General features: G+C 45.3%; 1 protein-coding gene across 3 annotated transcripts in view; it reads right to left on the reverse strand.

Annotated features, from left to right (window-relative positions):
• Positions 1 to 4,917: 4,917 nt before the first annotated feature.
• Positions 4,918 to 23,199, reverse strand: part of SRGAP2 (SLIT-ROBO Rho GTPase activating protein 2) — a 115,417-nt gene continuing 97,135 nt past the window's right edge. For 2 of the 3 annotated variants that reach the window (XM_058819604.1, XM_058819603.1), the window contains exons 16-21: positions 21,097 to 21,202; positions 19,677 to 19,901; positions 14,615 to 14,694; positions 12,124 to 12,304; positions 11,170 to 11,316; positions 9,298 to 9,953 (exon numbers count right to left, since the gene is read on the reverse strand). In XM_058819604.1, coding sequence (XP_058675587.1) covers positions 9,908 to 9,953; positions 11,170 to 11,316; positions 12,124 to 12,304; positions 14,615 to 14,694; positions 19,677 to 19,901; positions 21,097 to 21,202 — 785 coding nt within the window. In that variant the 3' untranslated portion in view covers positions 9,298 to 9,907. Of the gene's footprint in view, positions 5,302 to 8,708; positions 9,037 to 9,297; positions 9,954 to 11,169; positions 11,317 to 12,123; positions 12,305 to 14,614; positions 14,695 to 19,676; positions 19,902 to 21,096; positions 21,203 to 23,199 lie in introns of those variants that run through there. The other variant, XM_058819605.1, reaches the window with a different exon arrangement.

A 23,199-nucleotide genomic window follows, 5' to 3' on the forward strand; every position in this document is an offset into this window, starting at 1 on the left:
CACACTCAGAGTCCAAGCCAGGCTTGGGTGGTTGCTCACACCTCAGGGCCGTGCCTGGAGGAAAGGCTGGTGAGGCCCACGTCAGGAGCAAGGTTACAAAAAGGACAGGCCCACCTTCGATTCCCACTGCAAACTGCTGAGTATTCACCCTGTGTGAGGCTTGGCAGATCGAGTATTAGCACGGCCGGGAGCTGCCTTCCCTCTCCACCTTCCCCTCTTTTTGGCCCATCCTTGAGAAACATCCAAACGTTTCATCCCAAGCTACATTAGCGGAAGCACAGAATTTAACAAGAAATAAAAACAAAACCCAAACCAACAAACCCCTTTGCATTTTCCAGGCTTTGGGCTGCTGTTTTGGCATCTCCAGAGCCACGCAAAGAAGATGGTTTGCTGCTAGAACAGCCTGGAAAAGAATTCATCTGCCTTTGTGGTGGGCGGTCGGCGGGACCGCTTGTGCGCGCCGCAGCCGGGGCCGCGCCGGCCCCGCAGGCACAGGGTCAAGTATTTCTGGTTTTATTTCTTATTTTCAAGTACCAGGTTGTCACACGGACACAGAGACAGGCAGGGAGCCGATGTGGAAGGAGCTCAAACCCCCAAGTTCAGTCCATGAAGTGCTTGGTGATTGCCCAGAGCTGGCGCTGGATGTCTCCTCCTTTCCACACCTCTTGTGCCACCAGCCCATAAAGGAACAGCTCTATGTCCCCAGCTGCATTTGTGGGGCATTAGCCAAGGCCAGACAAACCCAAAAAAGGGCTGGGTTTTATTGTGAAAGCTAAAAATCTCATAATAAATAAATCCCCAGCTTGTTAAACTCAATTTCCTGCTCTGTTCAGGCCCATAAGCAATGGAAATGTCCCAGTGCTCCTGTGGGTTTTGGAGCAGTTTTGGAGCAGTTTTTGGAGCAGCTCCCTGCCCAGGGGTGGTTCAGTGTGTTTGCACTTTGGGGCACATCCCTGTACACCCAGGGCTTGGTCCTGCCAAGCACAGGTGCCCCTCACCTGGGGGGACAGGGGGCACCTCCTTCCCCTTCCTCCTGTGCTCATGGACAAGGGGGTGAGCTCAGCCTCTCATGGAATCCACCCAACTGCCTCAACGGGGGTTTCTGGGGCATTGCTCCATCATTCCTGACTGCTCACTGAGAGCATCGCCTCCTGCAAGTGTCCCCTCCACACAGATCCCACACCCCAGGAAGGATCTGAGATGCTGAGAACCAGAAATGTCGATTTTTGCAGGAGAACATCTCCCAAAAGCTCCATAAATCCCCAAACCTAAGCCCTGCTCCGCCGAGTTTGAGGTTTTTGACAGAGAGAAGAGGAGAAATAAGGCAGCAAACTCCACCTGCAGTGAACTTCTCCTGTCCCAGTATTGCTGGAGCTCTTCCAGGTGTGGGGTCGGCCCCGTACCAAGTGCAAGGTGGGGAATTACAACAGATGGGATTTCTTGCCAAGCTGAAGTGTTTTGATTCAGTAAATAAATTTATGAGAACTCGGTTATCTTAACCTACTTTTGTGCAAGAACAATCTTGCCTTAAAAAAGAAGAAAAAAAAAATTAAAAAAAAAAAAATTAACAAAAACTCCCAAAACCCAACACATGAGGTATTCAGCACAGGAAACCCAAAGACTCCTTTAGAACAGGTATGAAAATACAGACATAAACAACAACTTTTTTTTTTGTTTTTTGTTCTGCTGTCACAGTGCACTCTAATTATTTACTCATTTTTGTTGCAATAAAATACCCAGCACGGATAAAATGAGAGGGTTTCGATCGTGTCCCACTGCTCGGACATGAAGGACAAATTTACATTTCATAAACTTTGGACGACCTCAGAGAGGCAGAAATTAAGCAATGGTTAAAGCACACTGCTCCATTCCCAACTAGGGAAATAACCCAGAAAAGGTCTGAGCTTCAGAAACCATTCAGATTGATCACCTAAAACCGTGTTTCATTTTAAAAGTTATTAGTTTCTTTAAGTTTTTTTTTGTTTTGTTTTGTTTTTGTGGTTTTTTTTGCTTTGGATTATTTCAATCCAACACCTGATGAACAAGGTTCATACAAAGCACTATCCAACAGACAGACGTCATTCCAGTTATCAAACACTTCTTTTGTCTTCATATTCCACACAAACGTTACAGGGAAAAAAGTCATGAAAAAAGAGGAATTTCCTTGGAAGAGCTAAAATTTCTTCAGGATGTGAAGATGTGGAGTGACATTGGCACCTCCCCAAGCAAACCACTGAGTCAGACCTGTCCTCAGGGAGGGAACATTTCCAGTTCCTCCTTCCCACCTTTCCAGCAGCCACTGCTCATGAAACACCCATGGCAATTGTCCTCTCAGCTTTATGTGCTCAGAGTGGGGAGGACAAGCTGAAAATCTCCTTTTTATCCCAAAATTTCCATGATTTCTGCTCATAAAACACTTGTGGCAAACATCCTCTCAGCCTTGTGTGCTCAGAGTGGGGAGGACAAGCTGAAAATCTCCTTTTTTCCGTAATTTTGTGTGCGATTTTCTTGTCTCATCCCCTCCCACATGTGATTTTTCCACCTTTTTCCGAGGAAGAGGAAGGAGGAGCTTCAGCCCGTCCTATTGCTTGTGTCAATCACAGTGCACACCAGAATTCCAGTTGAGTTGCTCCATATCCAGGTGATCCTTGGCAGCAGGATTGTCCCAGAGCTGTGGATGCTAGAGAAGCACAGTAATAATTCAGATACAGACAGTTGCTGTTACAGTAACCTGAAGTCTTTTTTTTTTTTTTTTTTAATATTTATTTTTTTTTCCCATCTAATTCCACTTCAGACCATGAAGCTGGAAAAGAGCAGCTCCTCCAATGTGCTGTGTGCGTGGCTGAACACTTATTCTTAGGAATATTGAATGCTAGGCATAAAAATATAAAAAAGGAAAATAAGGCATTAAAATGAGACAAAGTCAATTTACAGAGATCCTGCTCTTGACACAGATTAACTTTGGTCATTTGAGACCAAAATAAAAGAAAAAAAAAATTTAAAAAACCAAAAATTCTTACTAAAAAGGAAATGCCAGAAAGTTCTGCCTGAGCAAAAAATTACAAGTTTAATTATTCTAATTATTTATATTTTTTCCCCAAAAGAACAAGCGATTCCTTGGTGGTAGAAGTCCATCAGAACCTGAGAGCAAAGGTGGCACTGGTGGCATCTCCTGGAGGGGCAGGGACAGTCACACTCGTACCGTGGGGCTCCCCCAGGACAGCTCAGGAGAAATGGGAAATGAAATCACCAAAACAGGAAATGGGGAATCACCAAAACCTCCCCAGTGCTCCCCAGTCCTTGCATGCCCCCAGTTCAGGACCCAGAGGAAGCTGGATTTTTGGGAAGTCATTAATTATGGGTTGATTGCTTCTGTAGAAAAGGGGGTTGTGCGTGTGGGGATGGACAGGGGTGCAGGAAGACCCTGCTCCATTTTTCCAAGTATCTTAAATGCATCTGAAAATGACATTTCAGCAACTCTTCTTTGCTTCTTCTTGTTTAAGTGCCAATTAAACAGACTTTGCAGTCACCAGGAACTCACAAACTGCAAGGAAACTCAGCTTAAATGGGTGAGAAAAATGACTTTTCTCTCATCTTGTCCTGAATCCGTGATTTGACGGAAGCCTAGAGATTGTGCAGCTCGTTTGAAATCCCAGAAAAGCTGAGCAACGAGGCGAGCTCAGGGTCAGCCAACCTCCTCTGCTAAGTGGCACAAGCCTTTTAATGATTAAATTAAATATCTGTGGAGAATTCCCAGGGGAGGGAGTACAAAAAGAGTCCGTGGGTGCTGCTGGCTGTGGATAAATACAAATAACAGCAAAGGATTCATTCACAGGTCAGCCCTGCACGGGGGCAGCCGCTGCTGTCACATCCCTGTCCCCAGCAGCGTCCCCTGCACTGCTCTATGAGAGCAGAGAGGGTCGAGGCAGGGAGCTGGGAACTCCTGAGCGAGGTTTTTACAGTGCTTGGCGCTGGGATGGGGGTCAGGATCTGTCCTGAGCAACAGGAAAACCAGCAGAGCGTGTCTTGGGCATGGGCTCCCAGCAGAGGATGCTCGATTTCAAAATTATCTCTTATTTTTTTGTTTTACATTCAGTCTCCCGAGAGCAAACACCACGGGGCTGAAAATGCCACTGGAAACAATAAAGCTGCTTTTAAATATGGGAGAGCCAAGGGGGAAACCAGTGAGGATTGTCCATAAGCAATGACTGGGCTCTTTCTTGTGCTCCCAGAGCTCAGGAAAACATGTTTGTTTGTATTTGCATGGACACGTCTCACGTAGGACTCCACAAAATCCAAGAGTGTTCCAGAGCAAACTGATTTTTCCATGACAAATAAAGCATGAGGCTGGAATGGCCAAAGGCTTTGGCCATGAGGGGGAGGAATGGGGAGCAAACAAATAAAACCAGAGGATGTGATGGAAGTCGAGACAGACCCTTAACCACCGTGGCACCAGCGGGCGACGGAATAATAATAATTATAATAATAATAATAATTATAATAATAATAACGCACAAGAAACAGGCATGTCCAAGCTCCACGTAACCAGTGGCACCAAAACATGCAATAGACTAAAATCTATCCTATTGTTTCCCTGTGGTAAATGAAACACAGAATACAGAAGTCACTACACCAGCATCCCAAAACAGGACAACACCAAATGTTCCTTCCAGCGGCCGAACACTTGAACGAGGCGCGGAAACCAAAATCCAGCTCGTCCCTTGGTGTTTTCCTGCTCAGCTTCACAGTGGATTGTGGATTGTGGATCTCCCAAGCGTGGCAGGAGCTGTCGAGGATGAGGCTGTGGCCGCCCAGGAGCTCCCAGCATCTCTCTTCCAATCATTCCTTAAATAACAATTCCAGCGTCTTTGCCGTGCGGGACAGCAGGACTGCACCCAGCGGGCGGCGAGGGGCGCGTCACACAGTACAGGACTTGTCCGGGGGCTGCTGGGCTGTGGAGGAGGCCACGCCGGGGGTGCTGGCGCTGGTTTTGGGGAACACGGCCGGCTTGGGCCGCGTGGCCGGCGGCTTCACCTGCGAGGCCGCCTTGACGGACTTGACGGGCCTGAAGGTGCAGGGGATGTCGCCGGCGGTGCTGGCGCTGCGCTGGAAGGGCGGCTCGCTGTCCTTGAGGAGCTGGGCGTGCAGCGGGCTGGAGGGCTCCGAGGTCGGCGCCACCACCGGCGAGGTTTTCAGCGGCTCCAGCGTGTCCAGCACCACGTCGGGCGCGTGCTTGACGCTGCTCTGCCTCTCCAGCTCCCGCAGCTCGTTCAGGGCCGAGTTCATGGTGGCCTCGATGTCCTGCAAGCACAGAACAGGAGCACAGTGAATCACCACAAATCAACAGGTACAAGGCAGGTTTTGAGCAAGTTTTTTGTTTTCTAAACGCCAACCTCGCGTCAAGGAGCAAACCGCGCAGCGCCGCATCCTGCGGATAATAAACACTAAAATTTTCCAGCAATGGGAAGCAAAATAATTGCTAGCACTGCCTTGATGCTAATCTGGCCTTTCACTGCTCCTCGTGCTGCCCAGAATTCAAAGTAAATCCCCACATGGCAGCAAGGAACAGAAACCAAAGCATTGGTGCCCATTCTTGCAGTTTATTTGACACATGAGGGTCAGGACAGTAAATTCCTGAAGGGAGCACTCATGAACAGAAACCAAAGCAATGGTGCCCATTCTTGCAGTTTATTTGGCACGTGAGGTTCAGGAGAGTAAATTCCTGCAGGGAGCACTCATGAACTCAGAAACCAAAGAATTGGTGCCCATTCTTGCAGTTTATTTGGCATGTGAGGTTCAGGAGAGTAAATTCCTGATGGGAGCACTCATGAACAGAAACCAAAGCATTGGTGCCCATTCTTGCAGTTTATTTGGCACATGAGGTTCAGGAGAGTGAATTCCTGCAGGGAGCACTCATGAACTCAGAAACCAAAGCATTGGTGCCCATTTCTGCAGTTTATTTGGCTTGTGAGGTTCAGGAGAGTAAATTCCTGAAGGGAGCACTCATGGCTCAGATACTGGGCCACACACTGAATGCTGAAATCCTCGTGGGCTCCTGCTCCTGCCTCACTGGTTTTCCTGCTAAACTTTTCCCAGAAATGTATTTCACAGGACTCAGAATTTTAGAAAACACAGAAGATGTCAGAAACATGTGTAGCAACCGAAACTGGCCCTTCTCCTTCCTCCTAAAAACCATTACAGCTATTAACAAATAAATATAAATAACTTTTGAGCTAAAACCAAGGGGTTTTGTCTCAGGACCTACACGTTGTCTGCTGGGGAGTGCAGTGGAGCACAGAACTCCCTGGGGAGCAGGAGAGCCCAGCCTGGCTGTGACTCACACTTTTGGCTGCAGCTTTGCAGCTTCCTCAGAGCCTTTTCAGGGGGTGGGGAAGGTAAATCAGTCAAGGAATAGTGGAAGAAAGCAGAGGCAGAAATCTGACACCTCCCACTCTGTCTTGAGGCCAGGCAGATTTTCCTTATGAAGTTGGGGAAATATGTAAGATGGTTATTGGGTGGTGCTTGAGCAGATACTACAGAGAAAAACACTGATTTAACACAGTTTGGGTTTTCCTCCTTTCTCTTTTTTATTTATTTTTCCCTCCTCTTTCCTTTCTGTCCCCAGACTCTTCTCCAGTGAAACAATGGAGTGAAGGTTCTGGCAGGGAGAGGAGACAGAACAACTTCAGTCAGAGCCTAATTGAAAAAACAAAGAATCTGATTTATATCAACCAAAGCCTCAGAAGGACAGCAGGAGCTGTACACCACATTTCCACTTCAACAAACGGGCTCAAGGTACGCAAAATGGCAAAATACAAATTCCCATCAGCATTAAACCCACTGAGTTTTAAGTGCCCCTTGTTTACTATGTGGAGCTGCTGTTTTGTCAATAAAAATTCAATTTATTTCTCACATATTTCCCCCCCCAGCTCCTTGGGAACCTGCAGAGCCCCGAGGCAGGCAGAGCAGTCAGGTCTCTCTGTAACCTGAGCCTGGAGCATTCCTTGGCTGCAGGCAGAGCCATCCCTCCCACCCTGCAAACACTGGGTACAGACTCGTGCAAGTGCAGGCACATCCACCCAGGAAGGGCCCTCTGCGAGAGGGAAATCTGTAAATTCACATTTTTGTAGCCAGCCCCAACTTTAAGGCCGCTGTGTAAATAACTAACTCCTGAAAAGCAGCAGGGTTTTGCTCAGAGCTGGTTGCTGATCACACTGTGAGCCCTGCAAGATGATGAGGATGTCACTGGAGTCTGTTCCTGATTTTATTTGGGCTGTGCTGCTCCATGTGCTTCCCATGCTGTGGGTTTGCATGTGCTGGGTGTTTTAGTGCTGACACTGGCAGTCATACCTTGCATACTTCAGTGTGTACAACAAATAACAGGCAAAACTATCAAAAAAGTTTTTATCATACAAGAGGGATGAGGAGGAAATAGATTTGCAGAGAATCTTACAGAGATAGCAGATGAAAGTACAGACAGAGATGTCACACCACAGGCAAGCCTGCACCACTGACAGGAGAGTGTTAAATCCACAAGAAATACTTCATTTCTCTCATGTCTCGAAGTTATGGTTGCTTAACTCTCTGCTGGCAGCTTTGGAATCTGTGTCACTTTCTGAAATGGGTGTTTGCAGTGCTGAGATGAAATTCTGGGTAACCAAGAATTTCATGTTTTATGAAGGAAGGACCTGGCTGTTTATTTTCCCTCAGGAAAGCAGCCTCAGTCCTGCACACAGGCAGGAGGAGAGCCCAGGCTGGGGCTGTGTGCTGAGCTAATTCTGCACTGAGAGAGTCACAGAATGCTGGGGCTGGAAGGGACCTCTGGAGTCCAACCCACCTGGAGGGGACACAGAAACTCATCCAGGGGGGTTTGGGGTGTCTGCAGACAGGGAGACTCCACTCCCTGCCTGGGCAGCAGCTCAGGGCTCTGCACCCTCATGGACAGAAGCTCTTCCTCATGTTGAGCCTAAACTTTTTATTTTAATCTATGGCTCCTTGTGCTGCTGCTGAACAGAGCCTGGCACCATCCTGGCACTCCTTGGGGACATTTGTGTGGATTTGTGGGATCCCCTCTCAGCCTTCTCACCAAGTGAAACACCTACACTACTCTCCATAATCTATTTCACACTTCTGGGTATTCCAGTCTATCTTGGAGTCTTTAGGAAAGATTCCAGTCTATACTGAATTCTAGGAAACTTTCTCCATTAGTGAGGGTAAAAGTCAGTGCTCCCCTGGGCTCAGGGCACCCCAGAGCAGACAGAGAAATATTCCCTGTGTGCTCTGGGTTTCCACAACTCCTTTCCTGCCACAAACACCCCCTGGTGCTCATCTGAGTGATGACCTTGGGGTGAAGAAGGAGGAAGAAGAAGAAGCCCAGGACAACACCCTGTGCCCTCCATCTTGCTTCCACAACATACTAAAAATCCCAAAACCTAAATTTCCCATCTAAGTGATGGACCTACACTGCTCCCTATAATCTATTTCACACTTTTGGGTATTCCATTCTATCTTGAAGTCTTTAGGAAAGATTCTAGTCTATGTTGAAGATTCTAGTCTATGCTGAAGTTTAGGAAACTTTCTCCATTAGCGAGTGTCAAAGTCAGAGCTCCCCTGGGCTCAGGGCACCCCAGAGCAGACAGACAAACATCCCCTGTGTGCTGGGGGTTTCCCCAGCTCCCTTCCTGCCCCAAACCCCCCCTGGTGCTCACCTGGGCGATGACCTCGGGGTCCATGGGCCGGTGGTTGTTGAAGCTCTTGGAGCGGCCGGCGGCGAGCGCCTTGCGCACCTGCGGGCTCTCCATCCTGCTCTTGAGCGACGAGTGCCGGCTGATGGAGTTGAGGCTGCCGTGGCCACTGATGGAGCATTTGTCTGGAACCTCCTTGGGAAGGCTTTGGCTCATTATGGGCTGAGATGAGGGCCTGGAACCGGCTATGGCCCCGGGGGAGGCGGGTTCTGCCAGGGAACTACCTAGGCCGTGGCTGTCACTTTGGCGGAACGCTCTTCTGATGCTGCCTGACTCTGGTTTCTTTCTTTGCCTTCAGTCACAAAAGCAAAACAAGTCAATACAAGCAGGTACAGGGCTGTCATTTTGAAGATATCCCCCCAAAACAACACACAGGACAATGGGGAGAGACACAGAGGTAACCCAGATTACAGACGGACCCAGGGGGTTGAGGAGTGATTGCGGTACAGTGAAACAATTATAAATTATAAATTATAAATCATTCCAGTTTCACGCTTCTAACAACAAGGCTGAGTCCTGGCAGCTGTGCACATTCATAGCAAAACCAGAAAACTTGGGTGGAATGTGATTAACTCGGTCAAGAGGAGAAGAATTTATACTGGAACAAAAATAAAACCAAAAAAACCCTCTGTGCCATCGACAGGTTTTGATGATGTGTTTTTATTACATTCCAAGAGCAGAGCTACAATCTTTGACTGGAGGACACAGTATAAGTCTACTAAGCTCCTGGCCCAAGGCATCAAGTTATTATTTTCAGAGATCAGCAAGCAAAGAGCCCCAGTTTGGGGTTAATGATCATTTCCAATGTTTGCTGGTGGTAGGAGATGGTTCTTTCTCATGGCTTTGGCAGGGCCACAAGGCATGGGCTACAGATAAACCAAAGGGATGATGTCAAATGGATGAACTGGTCCAAAGAATTTAATTTCTACCCCAGCACCATGAGGTCTGACAGCACGATTCCACTCAAATCATGGCAAGGCCAATGCAGCAGAATACTTTATGCCATAGGTCTGAAGCTTGGCATCCATTATACAGGGAAGGATCCATTTATATATAGCACCAGCCCCATGAATAACTGCAAGAAAGTGTTAACTCCAGTAGGATTTTGGCATCCAAATAATAATTCAGTGGGTGGCACAACTGTCATTGCGAAACCATCTGATTTAATTTTGCTCAAGTCTGTTCACACATAGGTCAGAAGATTCATTCCTAAAGAAAAAACAACAAAATGAGTCTTATGCTACTTATTGCTAAATATCAGGTATTTCCCTAGTAAAGGGGGAAAAAAAAAGCCCCAAAAGCTAGGGTGGACATTCCCCAGGCTCCTAAAAACCACCAGACACAACCCTACCAAAGCCAGCAGACGGTGAAGCTCCAGCACAGGTCTGATATTACACAAATCTCTCCATAACTGGCAGAATGGCCACTCCAGTGGCTCAGACAGCAAATATCATCAAAGAAAGCCCAGATCCCAAGCTGATGCAGATTAACACAGCTTCCCAGATATCACTGGAGCTCTGCTGAATCCCATAAGGAAGGCCCAGGCTCTCTAGGCCATGAGCAGGGTCCAAACCTTTTAAAAGGATGCATTTGTGCTAATGCCTTTACAGATTACATTGTGTTAAATTAGCTGACGGTTAAGAACATCCCCTCCCATCAAACTGTAATTATCACATAAAACCTTCAGTGCACAATGGAGAGAGGTGGGGGCTTTTAACACAAAGGAAATAATCAGAAATATACAGGGGGATAAATCTGTCTGGAAAAACTATTTAACAGATGATGGAATTTAGTCTGCTACTAGCTTGATTTTCCAGCTTTTTTTATTATGTTGAGTGTTGGCTAAAGCAACAATTTCTGGTGGAGGAGGCAAGGTTAGAGCAACAGGGGGTTGTGCAGTTCCACTGCAAGCATATGGTTAGTAACCCGAGGTGAGGAGTGCTGCAGAAACAAAGGAGTGCTCCAGGCAGTGCCAGATGGTTGGGGCTGCAGGTATGGCATTTATCACAAACTGGGACACAGCTTCCTGCAGGAACTGTCCCCCCAGCCCATCACACAGCACGTGGCAAACGCAGAGGAGACGTGACAGATCACACAACACCAGGAGGGACGGGGACAACGACACCAGAGCTCAGCCCAGCGCGCCCCTCCCTCCCTCTGTCTGCTCCAACAGGGCATTTTTGGGAAAACAGGACCAGATGGCACCTTGGAGACAGGGAAGAGAAGCCAGTGGGGTTTCAAATGAGCGACGGCCACGCCGGTGACAGAGAGGGGACAGCAAAATGCGAGTGGGTTAAAAGAGAAGGGAAGCAGAGAAAAGGGGTGGCAGCGCTGGTTAATGAATCATTTCCAGGGAAGGAAGCATTTCACTGGACTCATCAGCAAGCTGTGACAGGCAGGGGAAACAGTGCAAGGCTGCTCTTACTTGTTGATGTTGGCCAGGTAGATGTCTGCGACGTGGCCCCCGCTCGGGCAGCTGGCACCGGCTCGGGCTGTCACCTTCTCCTCCGGGGGCTCAGAGTTGATTTCTATCTCCGACTTGGGGCTGGACCTCTCCGACATCCCGTCCTCGCTAGGAAGGAGCAGGGCAGGGTATCACAACCAGAGTCTGTCACGGGGTTTTATTATCACCCTTGTCTGGCCTTCTGATGTATCCTTTCTCTTTTCTTTAGTATAGTTTTAGTATATACTTTTATATAATATAATATAATATAATATAATATAATATAATATAATATAATATAATATAATAATAAATCAGCTTTCTGAGAACTTGGAGTTAATTGTCATCTCTCTGTATCCCTTCTCTTCCTTTAGTATAATTTTAGTATATAATTTTCTATAATATAATATCATATCATATCAGCCTAATGAGAGAACTTGGAGTCAATTCTCATCTCTCTGTATCCCTTCTCTTTCTTTAGTATAGTTTTTGTATATAAATATCATATCATATCATATCATATCATATCATATCATATCATAATAAATCAGGCTTCTGAGAGAACTTGGAGTCAATTCTCATCTCTCTATATCCTTTCTCTTTCTTTAGTATAGATTTAGTAGATAATTTTCATATCATATCATATCATAATAAATCAGTCTTCTGAGAACTTGGAGTCAATTCTCATTTCTCTGCATCCTTTCTCTTTCTATAGTATAGTTTCAGTATATAATATCATATCATATAATAACAAATCAGCCTTCTGAGAACTTTGGGAGTCAATTCTCACCTCTCGCCTCACCCCAGGGACCCTCCCAACACCGCCACAATCGGTGACCACACCCAGAGAGCCGCTGCGTAATAACTCCCGTTGTAATTAGGGCAGTAACGAGCGCTGCGATCTCAGCACCCTGCCCCTGGCCGGGTGGCACCTACGTGTCCTGCACCACGATGTACTGGTGCGGGATGAGGCCGTCGACGCCGTTGTGCCGTCCCTCCCACCAGTCGTCGGAGGCGCGCTGGTAGAGCAGCAGGGACGCTCCCTTCTTGAAGGACAGCTCCCGCGCCGTCCTGCCCACGTAGTCAAACTTGGCTATGGCCTCGATGGGCTCACACTCTACAGGGAATAAAGGACATTTCGCTCGGCACCTGCGCCGCACTGGTTGTTTTTAAGATTTTTTTAAGTCTTCTGATGTTTACGTTCTTGTAACGAGCTTTCTCGTGCGGTTTATGTAAATAAATTATTGTTTGGCGTTCTTTTATGGAGGAGGAGAAATTTAATGGAAAGGTGGCACTGTCATCCTCCAATCCAGGAAATCCAGAAATGTTGGAGTCAGAAATTAAACCCCTTTTTTACCTTTGAGATTCCAGTGTCCATGTGGTTTTATTTCATGCCCTAAAACAACAAGAGCCCACAGATCCTCCAAAGACCCCACAGATCCCCCAAAGATGATCCCACAAAGACCCTGTTGCCCTGTTTATTCATTATTTATATATTTATTATATATTTATCATTTATTTTATTTATTTTTAAGTTTTTCTAAGCCTTCTGATGTTTACGTTCTTGTAACAAACTTTCTCATGCAGTTTATGTAAATAAATTATTGTTTAGCATTCTTTTATGGAGGAGGAGAAATTTTATGGACTGCTGGTTTGTCCAGAGTCATTGGAGAGGGGGCACTGTCATCCTCTAGAAGTCAGAAATTAAAACCTCTTTTCTTTTTTACCTTGGAGAGTACGGTGTCCACGTGGTTTTATTTCATGTCCTAAAGCAACAAGAGCTCACAGAGCCCCCAAAGACCCCACAGATCCCCCAAAGACCCTGTTGCTCTGTTTATTTTTTTATTATATATATATTATTTATTATTTCTTTATTATTTCTTTATTTATTATTTTTTAAGTTCTTTTAAGCCTTCTGATGTTTACATTCCTGTAGTGAAATTTCTCACACACTTTATGTAAATAACTGATTGTTTTGCGTTCTTTTATGGAGGAGGAGAAATTTGATGGACTGTTGGTTTGGAAAGGTGGCTCTGTCACCCTCCAATGCAGAGTCACTTTTGGAAATCTATAAATGTTGGAGTCAGAAATTAAATCTCTTTCTTTTTTACCTTGGAGATTCCAGTGTCCACGTGGATTTGTTTCATGTCCTAAAGCAACAAGACCCCATAGATCCCCCAAAACCCCACAGATGATCCCCCAAAGACCCTGTCACCCTGTTTATTTATTTTTTATAAATTTTTATTTATTTATTATTTATTTTATTTATTTAAGTTCTTTTAAGCCTTATGATGGTTACATTCTTGTAATGAGCTTTCTCACATGCTCTATGTAAATAACTGATTGTTTTGCATTCTTTTATGGAGGAGGAGAAATTTGACGGTCAGTTGGTTTGCCCAGTGTCACTGGAGAGGTGGCATTGTCACTTTTGGAAATCAGAGGGCACATTTGTATTTTCCAAGCCCTAAATCCCCTCACAGCAATTCCAGCCAACAATAATGGAAGTGGCAAGGGCAGAATCAGTGTTTCATTAAAATAAAAAGGCTTTCAGAGGTGGGAAACAATCAGGTTTGCTCCAGACAAAAATCTCCCCAGGGTTCTCTTCCTTAAAAGCAGCTGAAGTGAATCCCCTGGGCAGGCAGGGGAGGGAAACACCCTCTCTCTCATTCCAGGCTGTTTCAGAAACAAAGCATCAATTCAGAGGGAAATTTCTGCTGCCTGTGAGGCTCACCTGAGCCAGGAGAGAGGAATTCTCCTGGTGGGAGCCCTGCTCCTCATCCAAGTGCCAAAGGAAAACATGAAGGGTGAGACACAGAAAACGCTCTGTGCCCGCTCACAGCAGCTCCAGCCATGCCCTGCCACTAATCCAGCTCCCTGCAGGGCTCTGATATTATACAGAGGCACAATAAGGGCATTTAAGACACTCAGGAAAATCAATGTGGAATTCCCCTGGATTATTTTTAAGGCTCTGAAAAGAGAAATCTGCCAGTGTTTGAGTGTAAATGAGTATTGAGGCAGCTCCTGGTTGTGGGCAGGGCTCAGGGGAATGGAGATGAGCTCAACCACACAGCCCCAGTGGGCTCCCCCTAATTACTTTAAAGGAGCTTTAATGCAGCCAAGCAATCCATGGAAATTGAGTTCTTTCCTGGAGAAAAGAGATTTGTGGTTCCTCTGCCCTGATCAAAGAGAGATGTGCCACTCCACACAGAGACCCATGAGAAGCAGAGACATGGTCAAAACTGCCAGATAATTCTAGATATTCTCACTGATCCTACACCTTTGCACCTCCTGCCACCAAATGCTGCCTCAAAGTGATTCTTCCAGTAAATATTCTGATTTAAACTCCACTTTGCATCTTTAAACAAGCCCAGCCTCCCCCCAAGGCAGGCTGCACCATTTTCCCCAGCAAACAGCAGAATTCCCATACCATCATCACTGGTGTGGTGCTCAGCTGTGACATCCTGCACTGAATCCTCTGTCAGGGCTCTCTCTCCATGGGGGCTTTCACTGCAACAGAAGGAAACAGGGACAGAGTGACTGCTGGGGATTGAGGTCCCTCATGGCCAGCAAGGAGACAGAACATCCTGGAAAGCAACCAGACAGAACTGGGAACATCCTGGAAAGCAATCAGACAGAACTGGGAACATCCTGGAAAGCAATCAGAGAACCGGGAATATCCTGGAGAACAACCACACAGAACTGGGAATATCCTCAAGAACACCCAGACAGAACTGGGAATATCTTGGAAAGCAACCACACAGAACTGGGAATATCCTGGAGAACACTCACACAGAACTGGGAATATCCTGGAGAACACCCACACAGAACTGGGAATATCCTGGAGAACAACCAGACAGAACTGGGAACATCCTGGAAAGCAATCAGAGAACTGGGAACATCCTGGAGAACAACCACACAGAACTGGGAATATCCTGGAGAACACCCACACAGAACTGGGAATATCCTCAAGAACACCCAGACAGAACTGGGAATATCCTGGAGAACAACCAGACAGAACTGGAACATCCTGGAGAACACCCACACAGAACTGGGAATATCCTGGAGAACACCCACACAGAATTGGGAATATCCTGGAGAACACCCAGACAGAACTGGGAATATCCTGGAGAACACCCAGACAGAACTGGGAATATCCTGGAGAACACCCACACAGAACTGGAACATCCTGGAGAACAACCACACAGAACTGGGAATATCCTGGAGAACACCCACACAGAATTGGGAATATCCTGGAGAACACCCAGACAGAACTGGGAATATCCTGGAGAACACCCACACAGAACTGGAACATCCTGGAGAACACCCACACAGAACTGGGAATATCCTGGAGAACACCCACACAGAACTGGAACATCCTGGAGAACAACCACACAGAACTGGGAATATCCTCGAGAACACCCAGACAGAACTGGGAATATCCTGGAGAACAACCACACAGGACTGCACAAGTCAATATTTGGGTTTTGCTGCCACAGACACTTTGTGGATGCATGTGCTGAAGTTGTGGGTGAAAATCAAGCTGAATTCTTTGTTGATCACATCTTGGTGACCATTTCTGAGAGCTATCAGCAAAGTCCAAGTTCACACCTCACACCTGGAGCCCTGGAGATGCTGAGCGCTCCCACAGCATCTGGGTCCAGCTCCTCCCTGCCCTGCCAAGATGACTCCCCTGGCTGCATTCTCCACTGCTCTAATTATCTCATTAGATGGCTGATGAGAAAGCTGCAACTTCCTGGGGGAAATCACTCCTTGATTTACAACCTGATATTTCCAGGTCTGTGTTTGTCATCTCCGTCCATCCCTTTTATCACCACCCTCAACGCCCCATTCGTTTCCCTCAGCACCTCCCACAGCCCAATTAGCTGCCTGTAAATAAAGATTCTGTAAATAAAGATTCCAGAGCACCTAAACCACCAAGAGGACTCATTTGTGTTTGGCATGAAGAAAAGCTCTGGAAGGATCACCAGACAACAAGTGGCAAGCAAAGGTTGTGTTTTTGTAAGAGCAGTTCCCTCTGGACAGGAGCAGAAAGGAAACTGGAAGAGGATCCATTGCCTCTCCAAAAAGCTCCACAGAGCTGCTGCCAGCTGGCAGCCCTGCCTGCCTCTCTCAGATGAAAAAAAAGGGCTAAAAACCAGTGCTGGCTCTCCATCTTACACCAGAAAACTCCTCCTGTGACTCCTTAAAGGTGATTTTTAACCTTCATCACACAAGGAGGAACTTCATCCCTCATTTTGGCCCTGCAATGGTTTAAAATAATTTTATTTTGGCAATCTAGCTCCTGTGCTCTTTTAAATATGAGGAAAACAGAAAAATAAAATGAGAAGAGCTGAAATGTCTGAATAAATTCTGGCTCCTTATTTTGCTTAATCCACTGCCCAGCATCTCCTGAGCCAGCACCTCAGCCATCAACCCTCCCCGTGCTTTGCAAAGCTTTTTATGCTCTTTAATAAAGTTTACAGAAGCCTCTGAAGCCAGGGGGAGGCCCCAGGAGGAAGCAGCACTGAGGGCTAAGGTTTCACCCAAACTGTGAAGTCACATCGAGCTCAGCTGCAGCTCCAAACCCTGCACGGGGCCAGTGCCTCTCCAAGCAATGCTTCCTAAAAAGCAGCATTTTCCACCTAAAAAGCAGCATTTCCACCTAAAAAGCAGCATTTTCTTCCTAAAAAGCAGTATTTTCCCCTTAAAAAGCAGCATTTTTCCACCTAAAAAGCAGCGTTTCCCACCTAAAATCCTGTCCTTGTTGTATTTTCCACCTAAAAATTGTCCTGATGCATTTTCACCTAAAAATCTGTCCTTGCTGCATTTTCCACCTAAATCCTGTCCTTGCTGAATTTCCCGCTTAAAATCCTGTCCCTGTTGCATTTCCATCTAAAATCCTGTCCTTGTTGAATTTTCCACCTAAAAAATTGTCCTTGATGCATTTCCATCTAAAATCCTGTCCTTTATAAGTAATGAATTTCATTCGTTAAAATTATAAAGTTACATTTTGGTGAACTTCCTAGATGATCATAAAATTACTTGATGGAACCTAAAAAAAAATCTCCTCATTTTCAATTTGGAGAAAACCTGTCCTTGCTGCATTTCCCACCTAAAAAATTGTCCTTGCTGAATTTTCCACCTAAAAATCCTGTCCTTGCTGCATTTCCACCTAAAATTTGTCCCTGATGCATTTCCCACCTAAAAAATTGTCCTTTATAAGTAAATTTTAACAAATGAAATTCATTAAAGTTATATTTGGTAAACTTCCTAGATCATCATAAATAAAAACTCTTCATTTTCAATTTGGAAAAAATCTATCCTTGCTGCATTTCCCACCTCAATTCCCAGGGATGCTCAGGGTGGGATTTTGGGGTGTCTGGCAGGGCCAGGGGCTGATCAATGATCCCTGAGGGTCCCATCCACCCTTTTATTCCCTTCCCCTCATGGCACAAAACCTCTTGCCCAAATTAATGTGTTTCCTGAAGGCCATAAATATTATTAAGTTGGGTTTTTGTTGTTTTTTTTTTTTTTTCCCCCTGCAATTCTTCATATACAACATCAGCTAAAAACATCAGAGAGAGGGTGAAATGAAGAGAATTTCCGAGAGGTTTTGGCAAGTGCTGTGCACACAGCAGTGAGTTTGGAGGAGCCTCTGGATGAGGAGTGATCCCACAGCTCTGAGACAAGCCAGGGAAACAAGGCCTGCTCTGTCCCCACGCTGACTGCATTGAAAAAAAACCTATTTTTTTAGCCATGAAAATAACCATTGCCATTGCTGTGAGGCTGAAGGAGAGCAGGAGCAATGAGGGGGGAGAAGTGGGGCAGAAATGAACATTCTGATCCTCAGAGGGAGGGATTAGCTCAGGCGGGAACTTTCCTTTTTCTTTTCCTTTTTCCTTTCCTTTCCTTTCCTTTCCTTTCCTTTCCTTTCCTTTCCTTTCCTTTCCTTTCCTTTCCTTTCCTTTCCTTTCCTTTCCTTTCCTTTCCTTTCCTTTCCTTTCCTTTCCTTTCCTTTCCTTCCCTTCCCTTCCCTTCCCTTCCCTTCCCTTCCCTTCCCTTCCCTTCCCTTCCCTTCCCTTCCCTTCCCTTCCCTTCCCTTCCCTTCCCTTCCCTTCCCTTTCCTTTCCTTTCCTTTCCTTTCCTTTCCTTTCCTTTCTTTCCTTTCCTTTCCTTTCCTTTCCTTTCCTTTCCTTTCCTTTCCTTTCCTTTCCTTTCCTTTCCTTTCCTTTCCTTTCCTTTCCTTTCCTTTCCTTTCCTTTCTTTCCTTTCCCTTCCCTTTTCCCTTCCCCTTCCTCTTCCTCTTCCTTTCTTTTCTCCTTTCCTTTCTCCTTTCCTTTCCTTTTTCTTTCTTTCTCCTCTCCTCTTTCCTTTCCTTTCCTTTCCCCATGCCCAGATGACAGGAGCTGCTGTGCTGAATTGCTTCCAGATGTGCTCCGAGCCCGAGCACGTGGCCACAGCCCTCTGGAGCCCCAGGATGGAAATGGTGATTTTGCATTCCTGCCTCTTCCCTCCCCCCCTGCAGCCCTGGAAATTCAACTGTGCCACAGCCTTGGAGGTCCGCTGCAAGTGACCCCTGGGGCTGAAGCAAAGGACTACAGAAAAGGCAGAGAAAAAAGGCAAAAAAAAAAAAAGGCAAAAAAAAAAAGGAAAAAAAAAAAAAAAACAACAAAAAGAGATTGATTTTGGCAGCCACCAAACCAGAACATCCAAGAAAATCCCTCCACAGCCTTGCCCTTCAAGATAAGTGAGTGAGGTTTGACAACTGAATAGCTACTTTATACCAGCTTATTTCTTTAAGGCTGATGACTCTCCAGAGAAACCAGAGCCATCTTTGCTGCTATAAAATAGATTTAATATATAGATATTATATATTATATTGTATATAAAATATATATAATATATATCATATATATATTTTATATATAATCTATTGTATATCATTATATATAATATATATTATGTATATAAAATATATATAATTTATAAAAATGATATATAAAATAAATCCTGAATTTATATATATATAAATATATATAATTATATATATTAAATGTATATAAATATATATTAAAAATATATATTTTTATATATTATATGTCTAATATAAAGGTATTATAATATATAAACATATATTTATATAAATATATTAATTAGATCTTTTTTATAAATTGAATATAAAAATATTTATTAATATATAATATTATATATAACATAAATATAAAGTAGCTATATTTATATATTTTATATATATAACATATATATAAATATATATAAAACAAATACTGAATTTAAATTATATATTATTAGATATAAATATATATATTATATATATATATATTATATAATATATATATTTTATATATATATTTATATAAAATATATATATATAAACATATAAAACAAATCCTGAATTAGCCAGCAGTGCTGCAGCACCCTAACCCATGGATAAGCATCCAGCCACGGCTCTGTCAGAGCATCCCTCGTACCAGTAATCCTCTGTGTTTCCTCCTCTGCTGTAGACGGGGCCCTCCAGCTCCCTGGGCCCTGGGAAGATGTTCTCGTGTTGGATGATGATGGTTTTGATCAGTTCATTGACGTGAGCCTGGCAGGAGACCTGGTCATGGCCCTCGGGCACAGACATCAGCGTGGGCCCAAAGCAGATGGCCAGGTTGTAGGGATCCATCATGTTCTCTTCACTGAACTGGGATAAACTGCAAAAAAACAGAGGTGGGAAGGAGGGTGAACAGCAGAAATTATCATCACCATTGTCACTGCCATGTCTCCTGAAAAATCCTTTCCCAGGATTTCTTCTCCTGGGAAGCTGAGAAGCCTCAGAGAAAAAGGAAAACAATAATGATCTGAGTTGCTTCTCCTGTGTTTTGCTGCTTTAGAATGTGTTTGGAGATTGTTTATCCAACAGGTGATTGTTTGATTGGTTTCATGTGAATTGTTTTCACTTAATGACCAATCACAGTCAGGCTGTGTTGGACTCTGGAAGTAGTCAGGAGTTTCATTATCATTCTTTGTAGCCTTCTGTCTGTATCCTTTCTCTATTCTTTAGCATAATATAATATAACATAATATAATGTAATGTAATATAATGTAGCCTTCTAAGAACATGGAGTCAGATTCTCAATCCCTCCTTTGTCCTGGGAACCCCAAAAATACCACACACCATCACCATCCTCGGCTCAGAACACAGCTGAGCTCAGTTTTGGTCTTTTTGGGATACAAATGTTCTGGATCCAGGTGAAAAATGAGACACTGGTGGTATTTACTGAGAAATTAAATAGAAACTACAAAGAGAGTTTGAAAGCTCTGGGTGCTGATTTTAATATTTGACTTTATTTCTTCTCTGTAATTGTTGTTCAGAGCCCACCTGCAGCCCAACTCAACACCAGGGTTACAGCAGGATTAAAACGGAATGGATTTAAACTGAATGGATTTAAACTGAAAAAGAGGAGGCTAAATGAGATGTGGGGAAGAAATCCTCCCTGGGAGGGTGGGCAGGCCCTGGCACAGGTGCCCAGAGCAGCTGTGGCTGCCCCTGCATCCCTGGCAGTGCCCAAGGGCAGGCTGGGCAGGGCTGGGAGCAGCCTGGGATGAAGGAAGGTGTCCCTGCCCTGTCCATCCTCAATAATTCCATGTTTATCTCCCAGCAGAGCCCTGGGAGCCAGGGATGCCAGGGGAGGGTTTGTGGGCAGCTGCTGGAGCAGACAGGCAGCACAGGGGCACCTGGCAGGGCCACTGAGCACATTCCTCAAGGCCAGCTCAAAAAAAGAGAATGCCCAGTTTTAAGGGAATGCTGCTTCCCACCTCTGCAACTGAGGCCATCCTATAAAACCACCCCAGAAACTGCCAGAGCTGCAAATCAAAGGCTCTGAAGGCGCTGCCAGGGGTACTCACTGATTGAGGAATGCAAAGAGGTATCTCATGACAATCAGGGTGGTCTTGGGCAGGTTCAGCAGCACCTTCCGGACGTGCAGCGCTCGCTCCTGCAAATTATCCATGGCTGGAAAAGAGAGAGAGCACAGAGAGAGTCACCCCTGTGCCACAGCCCCAGGGCTACCAGGACCCTGCCCTGCACGCTGGGCACCAGCAGAGACCAGCAGGAGGGGACTGGGCTGCAGAACCTGCCAGAAAAGGTCCCCAAACACCTCCCTGCTCTTGGGGAAGATGAAACAGGAAAGCCTTATAAATATGATTGTCAGGCAAAAGATTTTGAGAATATGGAAACTATAAGCAAGATTGAAATGAAAGCGAGCTTTGAGATCCCTCAGTTACTGAACAACTGGAAAACAATGGTGTGGCCAGCTGAAGGTGATCCCCTTTTGATGGAACAACACCCTCTGCTTGCAGACAGGCCCAAGGGTCAGAGCAGACCCTGCCAGCTTGGCAGAAGGGCCCAAAGAGGAGTTTTTAGGGTTTAAAATGTAACACAGTGTGGTAATGTAATGATTCTTATAGGCTGTATGGAAATGCTATAGGATTTGTATCTTGGACTGGATTGGTTAATGAGAATCAGAATATTCAGCACAGAAGAAGATTTATGGTATTGGAATGGGAACCTCGCTTTCTTACTCTCTTATCCTCTCATCCTTCGTTGTCACAGATATATTTTCTGAAAAATACTTTTGCAGGATTTTTCCTCCTGAGAAGCTGAGAGACCTCAGAAATGAAATGTAAACAATGATTATCTGCTGCTGTGGAATGCAACAGGTGCATCTGTGATTGGTCTCATGTGATTGTTTCTAATTAATGGCCAATCACAGCCCAGCTGGCTCGGACTCTCTGGTCAGTCACAAGATTTTATTATCATTCCCTTGTATTCCTTTCAAGTCTTCTGATGAAATCCTTTCTTCTATTCTTTTAGTATAGTTTTAATATATAGTTTTCTTTGAATATAATATATATAATAAAATAATAAATCAGCCTTCTAAAACATGGAGTCAAGATCCTCATCCCTTCCCTCGTCCTGGGACCCCTGCAAGTACCCCCACATTCTCTTTCTCTCTCTCATCCTCTTTACCTCTCTCTTTATTTCTCTTAGGGCCAGCAGGGCCCTGCACCCTTTGCAATAAATCACAAATTCCAAGCCCTGGTTTCAGAGATCTCTTGTGTCCGTCTGTCCTGACTGTCCCACCCCCTGAGTGTGGGAGCTCTGGATGTCACCTGGCACAGGGGCTCCTTCAGGGCAGCTGGGACAGGTGGGTGTTTGGAAAGGAGGAGCTGGAACACTCCAATGAGCACAGCTGAATGCTGAGGCAAAGGGCTCTGAGTGCTGCAGCCTGCTGAGAAACATTCCTGATCCTCAGAGGGAGGGATCAGCTCAGGCAGGAAGGAAGCTTTCCTTTTCCCTTTCCTTTCTTTTCCCTTTCCTTTCTTTTCCCTTCCCTTTCTTTTTCCTTTCTTTTTCCTTTCTTTTTCCTTTCTTTTTCCTTTCTTTTTCCTTTCTTTTTCCTTTCTTTTCCTTTCCTTTCCTTTCCTTTCCTTTCCTTTCCTTTCCTTTCCTTTCCTTTCCTTTCCTTTCCTTTCCTTTCCTTTCCTTTCCTTTCCTTTCCTTTCCTTTCCTTTCCTTTCCTTTCCTCTCCTCTCCTCTCCTCTCCTCTCCTCTCCTCTCCTCTCCTCTCCTCTCCTCTCCTCTCCTCTCCTCTCCTCTCCTCTCCTCTCCTCTCCTCTCCTCTCCTCTCCTCTCCTCTCCTCTCCTCTCCTCTCCTCTCCTCTCCTCTCCTCTCCTCTCCTCTCCTCTCCTCTCCTCTCCTCTCCTCTCCTCTCCTCTCCTCTCTCCTTTCCTTTCCCCTTTCCTTTTCCTTTCCCCTTTCCCCTTTCCTTTCCCCCCTGCTCAGAAACAAGTGGGCAGCATCCATCAGCTCACAAGGGAGAGCTCCTCAGGGGCAAAAGGGGTTTTCCTTCTCAACATCACTCAAATCCAAGTCTGGAAATGCATTTATCAGCAGCAGAAAAGCACAGGCCATTCCTGAAGCAGTGATCTTTGCCTCTCTTCAGGGG

The sequence above is a fragment of the Ammospiza caudacuta genome, chromosome 24 (genome assembly GCF_027887145.1).
Source record: "Ammospiza caudacuta isolate bAmmCau1 chromosome 24, bAmmCau1.pri, whole genome shotgun sequence".
In the NCBI taxonomy this organism is placed as follows: domain Eukaryota; kingdom Metazoa; phylum Chordata; class Aves; order Passeriformes; family Passerellidae; genus Ammospiza; species Ammospiza caudacuta.